This window comes from Myotis nattereri (genome assembly GCF_964212035.1).
Source record: "Myotis nattereri genome assembly, chromosome: 5".
In the NCBI taxonomy this organism is placed as follows: domain Eukaryota; kingdom Metazoa; phylum Chordata; class Mammalia; order Chiroptera; family Vespertilionidae; genus Myotis; species Myotis nattereri.
The window spans coordinates 90826549-90839582 of NC_138080.1; the positions used below are offsets into that span (position 1 = coordinate 90826549).

Consider the following 13034-nt stretch of genomic DNA (forward strand, 5'->3'; position numbering starts at 1 on the left):
CAGGCCCTGGGAAGCAGACAGTCAAGCTCGGGGACTCCAGCTGTTTATAGAGCTGCTGGCATTCCTGCTGCTCCTGCAGAGCAGACACAACCTGGGGAGTTTCTGGCACAGGATACGTCCACATTACCAGGGACCCAAGGTGCACAACTGCTCTTCACGTGATTGGAGAGGCAGAGCCCTGGCCTGGAACTGGGGCCTAAACATGTCTGTTCAATAAGTTTCCTTTCAGCCTTGGCCTGTTTGGCTCAGTGGATAGAGCTTCGGGCCCACGGACTGAAGGGTCCTGGGTTAGATACCGGTCAAGGGCCCATACCTTGGTTGCAGGCTTGATCCCTGGTCCTGGTAGGGGAGCATGAAGGAGGCAACGAATCGATGTGTCTCTCTTACATCGATGTTTCTCTCTCTCTGTCTCTCCTCCTCCCTTTCACTCTCTTTAAAAATCAATGGAAAAATATCCTCAGGTGAGGATTTTTTAAAAAAGGTTTTTTTCAGCTCTAAGTCCCTATGACCAAACCTTTCTGATCTTTAGTTTCCTTATCTGTAAAATGGGAATAACATTTCCTGCCTCAGGGGGGCTGTTGTGAGTCTAAAGGAGAGGGTATATGCAGAAGTACTCCGCACACTGCCTAGCACACAGTGGTGTTTCATGTGTGGTTGTTGCTGTTGTATTCTGAGTGACAAGGAAAGAGGCTCAGGTGGGAAAGTGGCCCACATGGTTTGGTTGGTGGGAGCTGAGGGAGAAAGAGCTGAAGGGAGAGTCACCCTTGGCTGCTGCAGAGAGCACCCATTCCATGCTCTGTGACCTCGTGACCTTGCTCAAGTGATGTCACCACAAGTCATCAGATTTCCTTTCTGTAAAACAAAGAACTGACCTAGATGGTTTCTTAAGTTTTTCGCTAGTTCTGAGATTTTTAGATTGTTTTCCTCCCCCTAAATCATCTGCAAAGCAAATTAAACACATATAGGCCATTAAGAACCGAGTGCGGGGAAAATCACAGTACTGTGGATGTGCAAGCTGGAGAATGGCAACTCCTTCCTACTTTGGATTAACTTTAATAAGGAAGGGGAAAGCTGTGTCATCTGGGGAACTCTCCCAAGGAAGCACATCATTGCCAATCCTGCAAGCACATCATTGCCAATCCTGCATTTCCTGCCTAAGATCATTGATCTCCTCTCTGGGGGCCTTGCTAGTTATCTCCCTTATGAATGTTGACAACCCTTTGCAGTAATGTGAACAAGACTCATTGGAAGCCTGAACTAGCCTGGCACAGGTGGATGTCCAGAAATGGGTGCTTTAGAGGACTTTATGGAAATACCGTCTATAGTACTTTGTGACTGGCTTTTCTTACTCTGCTCATAAAGAGATGACTTTATTTTAATCCTCACCTGAAGATGTGTTTATTGATTTTATTTTTCCATTCATTTTTAAAGAGAGTGGAAAGGAGGGGGAGAGGCAGAGAGAGAGAGAAACAGTGACATGAGAGAGACACATCAATTGGTTGCCTCCTGCACCCACCCCGACCAGGGCTGGGATTGAGCCTGCAACCCAGGTACACGCCCTTGACCAGAATCAAACCTGACACCCTTCTGTCCTTGGGCTGATGCTCTATACACTGAGTCAAACTGGCTAGGGCTATTTATTGATTTTAGAAAGAGAAGAAGGAAGAGAGAGAAACATTGGTGTGAGACAACAATCCAACCAATTAAGCCACCAGCCAGGGGATAAAAAGATGACTATAAATGGCCTTTGTTATTTTCTCACAAGTGAAATCACTCCCTTCAAAACAAGCATAATAGATTATTTTTGTTTTCAAGGAGTGAGAAAAACATTTAAAGTTTCATTGTATCTATTTATAATTACTAATGTAATATTTACTCCTTGTAGAAATTTTAAAAATATAGAAATGCTTAAAGAAGCAAATAAAATTATCCATCAGTCTATGATACAGGGATAATTGCTTTTAACATTTTAGTATTTTTCCTTCTAGCCTTTTTTTTTCTGGTCTAATTTATTTTAAACTTTCTATTATGGGACTTTTAAAAAATATATATTTTATTGATTTTTTACAGAGAGGAAGGGAGAGGGATAGAGAGCTAGAAACATCGATGAGAGAGAAACATCGATCAGCTGCCTCCTGCACACCCCCTACTGGGGATGTGCCTGCAACCAAGGTACATGCCCTTGACCGGAATCGAACCTGGGACCCTTCAGTCCACAGGTCGAAGCTCTATCCACTGAGCCAAACTGGTTAGGGCTATGGGACTTTTTAAGTACATACAAAAGTAGAGAGTAGAGTAGAATCAACCCAACATATCCATTTCAGCTTCTGTACCCAGTCTTCTGCTATTCCGCAGTTGCACTTGAACTTTACAAGTAGGTCTTTACGTTTTCTTTTCATCTAAAACTTTAGCCCATTGATATGATGTTGTTTTTGTAATCCTGGGTGTTTGGCATGTGCAGGCCCTGCTGGCTCTTTGGCCATTTTCAGATATATGTGCTCACCTAAAACATGGAATAGGGCAGTAAAAATATTCTGTTGCTATACCACCGGAAACCTGCAAGCACACCAGATCCCCCACCTCCTTGGGAAGCCCAATGCAGAGGGGAACTATTTCAGGGAGAGAGAGATGCCCCACAGGAAATAGCAGCTTGTGTTTTGATTCACTCACCATAGTTGTCTCAGCAATGGAACCAAAGCTGTTGATGAAAATGTTGCAGCTTACATTCACCGGGGGACCTGCCAATCAAAAGAGATACCTGCTTTAGCTCCATAGCCATGAAGAAACCCACAGGACAGGACCCGTGCCTGAAACACTGACCTCAGGGATGGACACCCCTTGGTGAGGAGCCCCTTGCTTGTTCTCCACCCCACCCCCGAGCATCTAGGACTCCCAGCCACACTGCTCTGCCAGATTCCCTGGTCCCCGAGTGAGCACCAGGTACAGAGCACCAGTGTCTGAGCTGGGATGTACTTTCATTAACACAGGATGATTCATCTTCCTGCCATATGGTTGAAATCCCTTCCCCAAACCCCACCGGCTGCCTTCTAATTTGTGGCTGAAATGTATTTACGGCTACAACATTTGGAGGCCATCTTGGGAATCACAAAGAACAGTGAGTTCCTTGCCTTGAACTTACGAACCACGAATGATTGCCTGAAAGGGTGTTGATGGGAATTACCAGCTGAGGAATCCAGAGGGAACCTCAAGGGAAGTCCATAAGTCTTTGTTAAATACTTTCTAGGCAAGGTTTTTGAATCCTGCTGCAAAAGATAGGAGAGAAGTGGAGGAATATTTGCTCTTTGGAATCATATTGCTAGAGGGACTTCTGTCCAGTTGAAGCTAAGTATCTTCATTTTATGCTATTAATTATAGCACTTAGCATTTATTGAGCATTACAGGGTTTGCTGCTGGGCTGAGTTTTACTAACATGGATCTCCTTCTATCCTCTCAGTGACTCCATGAGGAGGCATGGTTATTACCTCCATTTTACAGATGAGGAAACAGAGGCTCAGAGAGGTTGTTTGCCCTGAGCCATACAGTTAGTAAATGGACAAGTCAGAGTTTGAATTCAGATTTGTATAATTCCAAAGTGAATGATCTTCAAGGCTGTACTTGTAAAAATGAGGTTGAGAGAAAGGAAGTGGCATGCTCAAGGTCATATAGTGGCAGAATCCAGGGTTTTAAGCACTGGGCATCCACATGAGCTGACAAAAGGGCCAGCCTAAATAACCAGAAAGAAATGTGAGACCATGGCTAAGAGTGGCATAAGCAGTAAGATCCTGGATACAAGAGAAGTTCTGGAGACTGAGGTATTAGGGTGGAACTCATGAAGGTGATGACCTTGAACTGACCTTGAAGGTGGGTAAGACTTAGATTATAGGTCATAATCCTGCACATGAAGATTGCAATGTGCAATTTGTGAAATTTTCAGGTCCACTTTCTTGTTGATCCCCATGAGGGCCTGTGGTAGGCAAGACAAACTTACTGTCTCTGCTGTTCAGGTGGAGCACAGAGAGTCTTAGCAACTCACTTGGGCTGAGTTAGCCAGCAAGTGGTAGAGCCAAGACTTGAACCCAACTTTCTGATTGTGGAAAGATGGAAGCAGATATCCTAGTGTCCTGTTACTATGTCCTCTCTGTCCCCCTTGAAAAAGTAGCCCAAGCATTTCACTCAAGCTCAGCCAAGATTCCCTTCTTTTCAGAAGTCTTGGTGTAGAGGGTGGGACTCAGTCTGGTGGTGAGAATCCAGGTTTTCCCTCTAGGGGAGTGAGGATCCCTGGGTTTTGGACACAGCTCAGTGCTCATTGGCTGTTTCACCTCAGGCCCGCCCCTTCCTTGTTCTGGGTTGCAGTTTCCCCATCAGTCTGGGAGAGTAGCCCCTTATCTGGGTAGTCACTCTGTGCTCCAGTGGGTTGGAATTCCCTTATGGAAGCTAGTCATTCAACTAACAAGGTTATAAGACTTCAGGGCTGGGAGGTTTCTTAAAGGTCATCCGAACTGATATGCAGGCAGGGCTGTTGGAGGTAGCATCACCAGGAGAACTAGTTAAACTGCAGATTCCTCAGCCCAACCCCAGACCCAGTGAAGCCAAATCTCTGGAGATTAGCCCAGAATCTATATTGTAATGAGCTCCCTGAGTAACTCTCATGTACAGCCAGGTGTAGGAACCTGCTATACCAGCTACCCTCTCAAAGCTCAGTGCTTGAACACCCCCAGTAGTGGGAACTCATTTTGTCTTGAGTGGTCCGTTCCATGGTGATAGCTCTGTCTGCTAAAAAATGTCTCTTATGCTGAGTGGACATCTGCCTCCTTGTCACTTCCACCTAAACGAAGGCCCATTAGATTTTCTTTTTCTTTCTCATTTAGACTCAGACCCAGGTTTTTCTTTCATTTAGCCTCATACCATTAAGATGCCCCAAAGAATTACTGCCTGTGCCTTGAATCATGTGCACAGACTTCCCACCCAGCCCCTGCAGTGTCTGGTGCTGTGATTCCCCTATAAAGTAGGTCCTGATTTATGTGTGTGAGAGGGCGCCTGCCCAGAAGACCCCATGGGGAAGTGAGAGTCATTGACATACATCTGAAATGAAATTATCCTCAAGAAAATTACAATCTGGCTGCCTTTGGCAGCAGGATAATGTATATATTTCATTAAATATTAAAGTTTAATTTTGCTTTTCTGTACGTGTTTGCATCAGGCTGTGCCCCTGATCCTAGGAACCATTGTCCGACACAGAGTTTTGGAGGAGATGCAGACTATCAGAACCGGAGGGGCCTCGGCTGCTGGATCATTTCGCAGATGTGGAAACAGAGGCCTGGTAAGTGATTCACTCTGGGTCACATGCATCAGGTAAGTAGCAGGCGTTCTAGAACAATGCAGGCCTCTTCCTATTGTGTTGGGGTCGCAGAGGCCTTCTCAGGAGCTCTGTAGTTTGTGTGGGGCTTTGGGGGAATCTTATTGGTGTCTGGGTAGAAGTGTGAAGGGACCATAGGCATCAGGGGCTGGAGGTCCCCTCCTCATGCCAGTGTTTCAGTCCTCAACACCAGGGAGAGAGAGAAACCTTGTTTCCAGCTCCAGGCTGGGTTCCAGGAAGCTGCACCTTGCTCAGAGCCCTACTTGGAGGGGGTTGAAGGAGCTAGAGATGACACAGGGTCGGGAGACTAAGCTGATCTAGATCTGGAGATTTTTGGGTCCAAGTGTCAGAGGAAGGCTTTCAGAGTGGGGAGAGACTGGGCCCTGATTCAATGGTTTTATAGTCTGGGTGAAATTTTATTTCTTAAAGATGTTCACTGCTAAGTAAGTAAGCCAGTAAATAAAAGAATAAATGACCAGCATTAGATAAAGAACTGAGTCAGAGTAGCTAGCTGGGTTAAAGTCCCTACAGCCTCGACAGCATGGCTCAGGAGTCATTTAACTGCTCTAAACCTTAGCACATTTGTTGGTTCGTTCGCTCATTCATTCATTCATTCATTCATTCATTCATTCATTCATTCACAAAAGGTTAATTGAGGGCCTTTTATGTGCCAGGTGCAATGGTATGCACAAAGGATACCTAACACTGAACCCGGGATGCATACACATTCAACAAAGGAGTCCCTCTTTTCTCAGGAGAGCAAGTCCACAGCACTCAGTATGGAGTTCTGAGAGTGTCCACTAGGGGGCGTAGTGGACTGGAATTCCTGAAAACTGGGCACAACCTGATGGTCAATTCTCCAATGTGTTTGATTTAGACAACGGCTTCTAAAATTTGTGACTTAGGGGCCAACCTCAAAGATTTCACAAAACCTCAGACTCAAGTCTTGGAGGGCCAGCATCCCAGGGCCTGTGTTTCTACCAGGCAGTTACTGCCAGAGCTGAGAAGTAGGTGCCCTTAGACTAGCCCTGTGTTCTCTAGTTTTCTTTTCTCATGTTCCTCCTGCCTCACTCATGTGCAATATCTATCTGGTTCCTCTGGGTGTTTGAGATTGAGACCCTGGTGAAGGGCTTGGGCCCAGTGCTATGTATGACAGCAGCTTTGGTCCTGACTTACCTGTCCTTGAGGGGACCAAGGTTATGCTAACAGTGCTGGAAGATGTGGCCTTGGGAATAAAGTGCTGGGGGAGCGAAGGAGCCTCGAGATAAGCAGGGTGGAGGTGGGCCCCAACAAACCTCAGTGCGTCTCTCAGACAGTTTTCTACCTGCAGAGCACTGAGAATGGGGGTAAAGTGAGCAAATACTAGGAAGCTTACCGGCTGTCATCTCCCTTGTTTGGTTTTGGACTTGAGCTAAAAGGAGTAGTGAGGAAGGGCATCTGGAATCAAGATTGATGAGGAGGCTGACAGTGGGTGCTTGAAATAAGATTTTTGCTGGGGTGCTGGGAGGAAGGTTCATGAGCACAGGCTCCTGGGAGGTCCTAGGACTGCACCTGCGGGGTTCTGCTCAGCAGTGTGAGGTGGGGACAGCCTCCTAAGGCACCAACGGGGACCGACTCCCTCTTTTTGAGATCTCCCAGGACTGTGAGAGCTAAAAGAAACCCCTCAGGTCACCTTGGGGAGGGTTTGTAAACTGGCTACACATAAGGCATATTTGGCTCACAACAAACATGTTCTGTTTGAATGCACATATTTTAGGAATCAGGAAACTTTGCATAAATCTTCATTTCTGGCTCTTCTCGGAATACTGGGTGACCTGGCAACACGGGGCCTACATTCCAGTTGGGTAACTGTGGGCGGGGCTAAGAAGAGGCTGTCCCCTTTAGAGGGCCTGCACCTCTATTTCTCCATAGTCTCTACCACTCCCTATTGCCTTCCTCCTAGCTCCCCTCACTCACTGAAGTTTCCTACCTAAGTCCTGTAGGCATTTGAAATTGTGACTCTGGTTTAGACTAGAAAGTTTCAAAAATTATTTGTTAATCCCTGGGACCTTTTCAGGAGGTGAATTTCAGTTGGATGTCTCTTATCTAAAACAAATAGAAGTGGACCGCTCGGGGAGAAGCAGCGTGGTCTTGGTCACTATGCTCTCTGCTCCTCCCTTTGGGGGCACATGGTGGGAGCCCCAGAGCTCCCACAGATAGCCAGCTTCATCACTGCAGAGATGAGGAAACAGGCCCAGAGAGAGGAAGAGGGTTATCAGAGTTCAGAGAGTGAGTTTGTGCCTGAACCAAACCTGACCCCGTTTCTTCACATGCCAAGTTTATCTATCTGTCTGTTATACCAGAGGTAGCAAGTAGGTTTCAACTCACACACAGATTCCTGGCAGCCAGGGGGCTGTTAAGTTTGAGTGTGGTTTGGGTGGGTGTGGTGGGGGAGCAGTCCAAACGGATTAATAGCATCTGCCTAGGGCAGAGGGGAGTCCTGGACTCCTGACATGTACGTACCATCCAATCCCATGCTGCTTACTTTTAATCTAGGAAAACAGATGCCTGGGGATCTGGAAGGAAAGTTTTCTCTACCTTTAAAATTGGGCCTGATCCTGGCATCATATCCAGAGGTTCTCCCCATGAGCTTATCCAGGAAGTCCGAGGGAGACATGGCCTTGGGCGTGGAGCGGGCGGCATCAGCCTCCTTAGAAGCAGCAAGGCTAAGAAAGGAGAGAGGAGAGCAGAGGGTTAATGATGGCCCTTTCTCATGCATGGTCAGATCCCAGCCTGGCCCAGCCCTTGTAGACCCGAGAAATAGGTAATACGGGTCCTTAATGATGGAAGGCCCAGGCTAAATTGTTTATCCAGCCCAAATATCAGCCGGCGTGGGATCCTGGCAGGCAGCCGAGTGTCTGACTGCTGCTGAGACGCTGCTGCCTTTTCTAAGGCTGCAGCCTGGAGATCAGAGCAATCACACTTGGCTGCAGGTCTCCCCGGGAGAGGGGAGAGGAGATTGAAGGGCTAACCTCCCGCTAGGCCCAGCCCTGTGTTTTGGGTGCCTGAGCCCCGCCCCATGGGTCCATAGAACAGCGAAAGAATCTTAGAGATCAAGTAGTCCCAGATTTCCCCAAAGTTTCTCTTCAGAATTGGTCACTAGTTGAAAAAAAGAAAAGTTGCCTAAGTCAAGTGCATTTAGGAACACAAATTTAAACAGACATCTTTACCCGAGGTCTTCTCAGAGCCTTTAACAAGCTTAGATGCTATACATATGGGACTAGTATCTCATGAAACACACACTTTAGAAAACCTCAGTTGGGTAAATGGAGGCACAGCTGCTTGGAGGGACTGGTCCTCCATTCCCACTCAACGAAGTGCTTTCAGGCTCTTATTCACACCATAGCAAGAGTTACTGAGGTCTAAGGACAGTGGCCCCCCACCTGCTGCTCTCAGTCAAAAGCGCGCAGATTTCTAGAGGAGTCAAAATTGGCAGCCTCAGGGTTGGAGGACAACCATTTGTGCAAATGAGCTTTTCTAGTCCTGAAATGCCACCAGGAGACCCCTGAGCTAGGCACCCTGTCGTGTCTGCCGAGGGGCTGGTACATTAGAGGGAGTGCAGGTATAGAGACGTGCGCCTGTGTTTGCCAACTAGGACACTGGCTCCCTGAAGATTTGCTTTCCACCCCTCTTGTTCATGCCCTGGCTCCTTTTCTGATCTCATCAGTCCTATTAAAGTGATCACCTCTTAAATCAAGGACTCTCAAATCAAGGTCTCAATGCCAGCTTCTCGCTGGAGCCCCTTTCCTCATTTGCAGACATCTGCAGGGCATGTCCATCTAGACGTCCTGTCTGTGCCTCCGGTTCCTCTCCCACCCTGCATGCCACAGCTTTCTTCCTAAACTTGCTTCTCCAGACCGCAGTGTCCCCGGATGCCCCAACTTCTCCCCATCCTCTAGGACTGGAAGCGTCCCAGCCATCTTATCTCCTTGGCTCCCTCTCCTCGCACACCCCTCACTCAGCAGGTCCTGGCCATGCTACCTCGCAGTATAGTTACTTGTGTTTGTGTCTTAAGACCAGGAGTCATGGTGCTTTTATTTATTGTTTGTTTGTTCTTTTGATCTCCTACTGTGTCCATGATGGTGTTTCAAAAACATAATTGGTGCTCAGTAATTGCACAGTTTATGAGTGACTGAATAATTTGCTACTTTAATCAAATATCCTGGCGAGTAGTATATTCGTAAATATGCATACGTGGATCAACAATTTAAAAATGATCAGACTATTATACCCATTAATCAAAAACTACTGAAAGCAATTCCTGGGATTCCTTTGAAGATTTAGAAGGCATTCCAGGATGATGTAGACACTCATGTGTAATAATCTGGAGGTCCCTTATTCATAGACTGAAGAGCTAGTTTTGATTGACAGGACAAATGCATTTTACTGTTTTCATGTGTGTGACTATGGATGTTTGTGAGTTTGTGTGAAGTGGATGAGTTTTCAGGTGTGATGTGTATGCATGCTACGTGTACAGCTGTGTGGGTGAGGATGGATGTGTGGGGATTAGAGTGTTCATGGGGGTGTTTGTGGATGGATAGTGGATCCTGTTACATAGATTTGTATATGCAAAAATGTGAATACCTGGGATCATGTTAAGTATGCTGTTAAGTGTGACATTTAGTGTGGGCATTTTTGTGTGTGTATATGTACATGAATTATAGGGTATGAATGTATAAGATACCTTTGTGTATGTATATATGTGGTATGTACATTGCATGTGTGTGCTTCTCAAATGCATTGTGAGATGTAAAATAGGATAGTGAAAAAAAGAGTGAAAAGAATGGGTGATTTGGAATCAATGATGTCTCATACTAGCTGTGTGACCTTGGGGAAGTTACTTAACATCTCTGAACTTTAGTTGCCTCATATGTCATTTTAGTTTTACACAAGGAGTAGCTGAGGTAGCACAGGTAAAAAACAACAACACCTAGTTCTTGGAACAGAGCAGACATTCAGTATATTGTCTTGCTCTTGACTTGCTGTGTGTGTGATTGTGTGTGTGTGTGTGTGTGTGTGTGTGTGTGTGTGTGTGTGTTTGAAGCAGTTCAGAACCAGTCTGGGAACTTCTTTGGGTCCCACTGCTTTCAGCTGCACCACGGACTCCACGTGGCTGGGAAGTGCTGCCAGGTACCTTCCATGGCCCACAGGTAGTAAGTACCACATTCCCAGCCTCTTCTCCATTCAGCACCAGACTCACAGCTGCTCTGCAGCTCTGGTGTGAGCAAAGGGGACCACAAGCAGGCAGCTGGTGATTTACGACTTTTCTGCGGCTATAATTCACTTCTAGAACCTCTCCAAGAGTGGCAGTTATGAAGCTTTCATAAGCTCCTGTTCTCTGTCCAGCCCCTCTCTCAGATAATAAGATTTGAGAACATAGTACTCCCTCCCAGCAGTTACTAGAGCACAGGCGATCTTGTGGCCCTGAGGCCTCTTTCATAAGCCTGAATCTTATTAGGTGGCCCAGTGAGAAAATGAACTCACCCCAAATTATTCCTCACCATTTGCTATTAGCAAAATGTGCCATTTAATACCTGAATCCTCCCCAGTGCTGAAGAGTCCTCTGGGTACCTGAGCTTGAGTGTCTGCAAGGTACTTGCAGCCTGGTCACCTGGTACAGACTCACTGGAGGGGTGAGCTGAACTGGAGGGGACGGAGACTCTGAGAGGTTAGGTAACTGGCCTCAGGTCACACAACACTTTAATGAGAGAAGGAATTAGAGCACAAATTTTCAAGTGTTGACTCACCCAATGGTACCATGTATGGGAAAGCCTTTTATAAATGGTGAAGAGGATAAATCATAGTAGCCACTATTATTTCTAATTGTTTTTGAAGCTTGTTATATTCTATTACATCCAAGAAAATCAAAACATGTGTCTGACTTCCAGCAACCCTATGTATACAATTCTGGGTTTATCACATCTAAAAATGGAGGAGGAATTGCTGTGAATTACCAAATGAGCCTCTGTTTTGCAAAGTGATTAACGGAAGTCTTTGAAACTTTGGGGTTCTCTAGTCTATACCCTCCCATGTATCATGTAACAGTGGTTTCTAAATTGCCTTGTTTCCTTTAAAACTACCCTTGTAAAAAAGGGGACTTTATATTACACCACTCACAAATGAACAACCAGCATTACTTGCCATAATAGAAATAACCATGGTAGTAAATACAGTGAAAACAAAAGGAGAACAGAAGTTTAAAATTTAATGTAAATGCTGTTGATTGCCAACAGGACTACCTCTTATTGCCCTGTCCGAAATTTCCCCAATTCTTTGTGAATTACAAAGGCTCCATTTTAATGTCAAAATAGCCACACCCCTCCACTTGACAACCATTGTACCTTTCTGTCTATCTTTAGATACTGTGCACAGAATTAGTTCAAGCCCCCCTGTAGTAAATCTGTTCTCTTTGCACCTGTGCAGAGTAAACAGGCATTAACGGGCCCTTGCTGCACAGTTGGAACCACTACCTGTGCTGAATGCAGACATCTGCTGATAGACTCAGCTACTGGACAGAGAAGCTGGGGATGGAGCCAAGCCATGAAACATGTGATTGTTAGGATTTGCTGACCCTGTATAAGTATTTGGAAGTGATGCAAATTGTTTCAGGGATTACTGCAATGCAATGTAGTGAATCAGACTTAGTTTAGACAGTTTTGATTATAGTAATTTCCAGAAAGACAGTGAGGTCTTCTGGGACCAAGTGTTCTGCCCCTTGCAGAGAAGGCTTATGATGGTGGCTGACTGGATGGAGGTAAACTATCACCATTCAGTTAGGGGATTTGTCACCCCAGGAGACTTAGGTATTTAAAGGACCTCCGATTTTTAAAAAAATGGTTTTTATTGATGAGAGAGAGAGAGAGAGAGAGAGATAGATGGATCAGCCGCCTCTTTCACACCTCCTACTTGGGATCAAGTTTGAAACTAGGCATGTTCTCTGATCTGGAAATGAACTGGTGACCTTTTGGTGCATGGAATGATGCTCAACCAACCAGAGTCACACCAGCCCAGCGAGGACCTCCTGTGTGACCTCCTGTGAGTCACTCCCCCTTTTGCTTTCAGTTTCTCAAGCTATAAAATGAGGGGGTTAGAATAATCTCTAAGAGTCCTACTGGCCCTAAAGCATCATTTTATTAGTTTACAATATTCTTTCTTTTTTACACATCTGGTCTTGGGATTTGAATTTGTCAGAACTCCTTTGTGGGAATCTGAGCATGTTCATGTCTTGGTTTTCCCCCATCCAGTCTCAAGATTTCTCCCCAGTGGACCAACTCATTTTTCAGGGATTTGTTGGAAGAAAGGCCAGATCAATGCTTAGGTTCTCATTCTTCAGTTGCGACATCAGTTGGAAATAGGGAATCAATATGGAGCTGTCAATCTGAATTTCAAATGAGCTGGGGGTAGCAATGATACTGGGGAGAAACAGTTTCAATCACACCCTGCATGGCACCACACTTCCAAGAACCATCTGGGTTAGCAGAGAGGGTCCCCCCATCGGATTCCATCTCTGCAGTTCACCATGGGCAGACAAGTCAGGAGCTCAGGGGTAGGAAAGGAGAGGAAAGGCAAGCTGAAGACAGAAGGAAAGAAAGAGAGAGGAGAGAGAGAGGTTGAGAACAAGGATAAGAGGTGGGGATGG

General features: G+C 45.8%; 1 protein-coding gene across 2 annotated transcripts in view; it reads right to left on the bottom strand.

Annotated features, from left to right (window-relative positions):
- GLRA1 (glycine receptor alpha 1) overlaps positions 1-13034 on the bottom strand; it is a gene marked incomplete at both ends in the record, with an annotated part of 63338 nt that overhangs the window by 23281 nt on the left and 27023 nt on the right. For both annotated transcript variants that reach the window (XM_081091062.1, XM_081091061.1), the window contains 2 exons: positions 2671-2738; positions 7934-8061. In XM_081091062.1, coding sequence (XP_080947188.1) covers positions 2671-2738; positions 7934-8061 — 196 coding nt within the window. The remainder of the gene's footprint in view (positions 1-2670; positions 2739-7933; positions 8062-13034) is intronic.